The sequence below is a fragment of the Macrobrachium nipponense genome, chromosome 11 (genome assembly GCF_015104395.2).
Source record: "Macrobrachium nipponense isolate FS-2020 chromosome 11, ASM1510439v2, whole genome shotgun sequence".
NCBI classification, from domain to species: Eukaryota; Metazoa; Arthropoda; class Malacostraca; order Decapoda; family Palaemonidae; genus Macrobrachium; species Macrobrachium nipponense.
In genome coordinates, this window is record NC_061087.1 from 45,641,666 (window position 1) to 45,645,379 (window position 3,714).

At 35.3% G+C, this 3,714-nt stretch overlaps 1 protein-coding gene across 3 annotated transcripts in view; it reads left to right on the top strand.

The window, feature by feature from the left end:
- Positions 1–3,714, top strand: part of LOC135205671 (techylectin-5A-like) — a 107,844-nt gene that overhangs the window by 24,953 nt on the left and 79,177 nt on the right. Inside the window, exons 2-3 of one of the 3 annotated variants that reach the window (XM_064236553.1) lie at positions 2,779–2,992; positions 3,103–3,497. The exons of the other annotated variants lie outside the window; for them this stretch is intronic. Of the exons in view, the coding sequence (XP_064092623.1) occupies positions 2,780–2,992; positions 3,103–3,497 (608 nt within the window). The 5' untranslated portion in view covers position 2,779. The remainder of the gene's footprint in view (positions 1–2,778; positions 2,993–3,102; positions 3,498–3,714) is intronic. 3 annotated transcript variants of the gene reach the window in all.

Sequence of the window (3,714 nt, forward strand, 5' to 3'; positions counted from 1 at the left end):
AGAGATCGTGATAGTAGATACCAAGACCAAAAGAAAGAGAAGGTCTGCCCACTTCCCTCAAAATCCCCCTGTAGGCGGAGCTTGGTCTACCTCCTTATTGCGTCACCAGGTGAGTTGTCGTAACAAAAACGAGCAGGTACCTCTAAGATACGTCATCGTATGTGTAGTTATCCCAGGTTGGAGGCGACTCCAGCCAATGGGGTAGACCTAGTCTCTCTTGGCCTTGGCAGATGGTGAATAGGGTGAAGGTCATAATGCTCTTTGGCCTACTCCCATTTGAATAACTTAAGAAAATAGGATAACAATAATTAAATGAACACTGAATCTACGAGAACCAACATATTTTTAACTTCCAATATTACTCAGTAATAGGCAGGAATGGGGGCGCCGGAGACTGGGAGGTCAGGAAAGTGAGTTGAGGAGGAGATGGGAAAAGGTGAGAGGTAGAGAGGGACAGGATGGGGATGAAGGACGTTCGAATGCGTAGGTTGGCGATGCTTGGCAACAATAAGCAAATTAGGAGTAAACGCCTTAACTAATGCCGTTTGAGGTGTCTCATACAATGTGTCAAAGTTCCAGTTCGATCAAATAATTAGTTTGAAAGATATTTGAGAAAAACAATGACTCACGGTTCTTGAAATGAATAGCAAATATAAACCAAGAACTTTTCTTTTGACACAGTAATAAAAATTTAATATAAGTTCCCAAAGGATTTGTAAGAGAGAATAAAGAGTATTACCAAAAGGTAGATTTTGACATTAGTTCGTTGACCACCCTGTGACCTCCCAATCTTTTTGTGTTCCCTTAGGTCTTATCCCACCATATATATATATATATATATATATATATATATATATATATATATATATATATATATATATATATATATATATTATGACCTGGCCTCTGTATATCTTTAATTGCTGTGACCATGTCTTGGTAATAAGACAAAAGTACTTAGAATCTCATTTGTTTCACTTTGTTGCTGTAAATTTATTTGTATAATCATTATGTGTTTAACTTTTCTTCATTTAAAAAACAAATACACACACACGCAGCATATATCTATCTATACTATCATCTATCTATATCTATATATATATATATATATATATATATATTATATATATATATATATATATATATATATACATATATATATGTGTGTGTGTGTGTGTGTGTGTGTGTTTATGAAATTCATGGTATATCTCAGTGGTATGGATGTCATCAATAAATAACCATTACATATGGTTGCAAAGTAGCATCAAACAAGGATACTTGTAGACTTAGGCTAATTAATGTTAGTGTAAAGTTGTGAAAACCTCTTATTTAGTAATTACTACACCGATCTAAGAACTTGACTCATTTGTTTCGTCAATGCCAACATTGAATTATTTCATTTGCACAGGATGTTTATGATACAATGCAAAACATCCTTGGTAGTAACAGTGGTATTAATCTTCAATTTTGAGACTTTCTGCTTTCTCAAAATCTCAGATTTTATTGTTTGACGTCGGGTCACAAATTCGTAACTGCCGAAATGTACAAAAGACAAGGCAACACCTCCAGTGAAAGCATGATTTTCCCCTACAAATGGTGTCCTGATGCCCCCCTTTTGGTAGAAGAATTACAATATATCATCAACATTAATGTGGTATGATTATATGTGTTTCATGAGCCTGCATGTGTTGTTGCTATAATGGAGATATTTCGAAATATCTTTTCAATCAAGTCTTCTATGACATGGAGACAGAATGAGGGTGGATGGACTGTTTCCCTATACCTTGCTACATGGATATTTTGCATATAATTCATAAAGTTATTTGATCGAAGTTTACAAGGGTTGATCAGATTATTAAACTATTTAAACTGGTATACTCTATCTAATCTGCGTTTTCCTCTTTGCTGCGATTTCTAGTTTCTTCAGTCCTTAGCTGAACAAGGACAAGAAAGAGACGTCGGAACCTGATCCTCCAAATTTCTTTGGTTATTGGAGGGTTATAACAAGATGATTTTACCTTAGGATTTTATTTCACCTTAACAAGATAGATATATTAGGGCTTTGTAACTGCTTTAATTCTTTTACTTATGATTATTAAACAGACTTGAGGGTGATACTGATTAGATTTGTCTGAATATCTTGTACTTTGTCATCATGTTCAGACTCTGGTAACACTCATAATATGATAAACTAGTGACAATCAGCCTCTGGCAAAGACATCGTTTATAGTCACATTAGGATTTCGTTGAATATCATCAATTCTGAAGATTTTATAAAATTTTCTTCTCTCTAATATAGTTATAGATTACCACTGGGCTATATCAAGTGGATCTCCTCTAAGTCAAAAATTACGTCAACTCTGTAAAGTTAGTGATTCTGACCTTCGAGTAATGTTAAACATTGATCTAGCATTAGTAATTTCTGAGCGATATTGTTACTTACTTTTTTTTCACTTGTGTAATGATTGTACTTACAATGATTATTTTAATTTTACCTGTTCTTTAGGCGCTTCCAGTTGTGTGCTGCTTTAGCATTGTTCTGTAAATTCTTTGGAAAAATCAACTTTCAAGAGTGAGGAAGATGATAATATGCATTCATTTGCAACGGTTGAAATACTTTCTTCTGAGAAATCCCATTCTACAGCCTGGACTGCACTCTTTGAGAAAATGCCATGAAATAATGATAGTGTAAATTACCAAACAAGTTCTTACATAGAGATTAGAACACAGTTTAAGAACTTGACTCAATGTCATCATTGAATTATTTCTTTTGTACAGGATGTTTATGACGCAATGGAAAACAGCCTTAGTAGTGGCATTGGTATTAATCTTGAATTTCGAGATGGTTCCTGCTTTCTCAAGGTCTCAGATTCTATGGTTTGACGTCGGACCACAAATTCGTAACTGCCGAGATGTACAAAGACAAGGCAACACCACTAGTGGAATCTACATGATTTTCCCCTACAAATGTTGTCCTGATGTCCCTCTTCAGGTAAATGAATTGTAATATACCTTCAGTATAAATGTTATAATTAGAAGTTTCTGTAGACTGCTTATGTTGTTGCTATCCTCGAGAGTATTTCAAATTATCTTTTCAACCAGGTCTTCTGTGACATGGAGACAGATGGTGGTGGATGGACTGTCATTCAACGTCGGGATGACATTGAACCCAGAGAAGACTTCTATCGTACCTGGATGCAATATGCCCTTGGCTTTGGTAACCTGAAGGGAGAATTCTGGTTAGGAAATGACAACATCCACGCCTTAACGGATCAGACACTGAATGAAATAAGATTCGATTTAGCTGACTTTAATAACAACACACGATGGGCCAATTACAAGTTTTTCTATGTCCACGACCGAAGTTCGTCTTACAAACTGGAGGTTGTGGTATATAGTGGAGATGCTGGTGATTCTTTTACAAACCACAATGGAAAGAAGTTTTCGGCCAAAGACATCGATAACGATGCAGATCCAGAAGGAAGCTGTTCAGTTGCGTAAGTTCATTGACATACTTCTGCGAAAATTACTTTAGTCATTACTTTCATGCGGAACAGACCTGTCTTGTTATTATCTAAGAAAGTCATTTGGTAAATGTTGAAAAATTGCTAATATCCGACATTGGATAACAAAATAGTTTTTCGAGTGTATTTCCATGAGTTTTCAACGAATTTGATGGTGATTTACGTCGGAAATCCATAGTTTTGGAGTTAA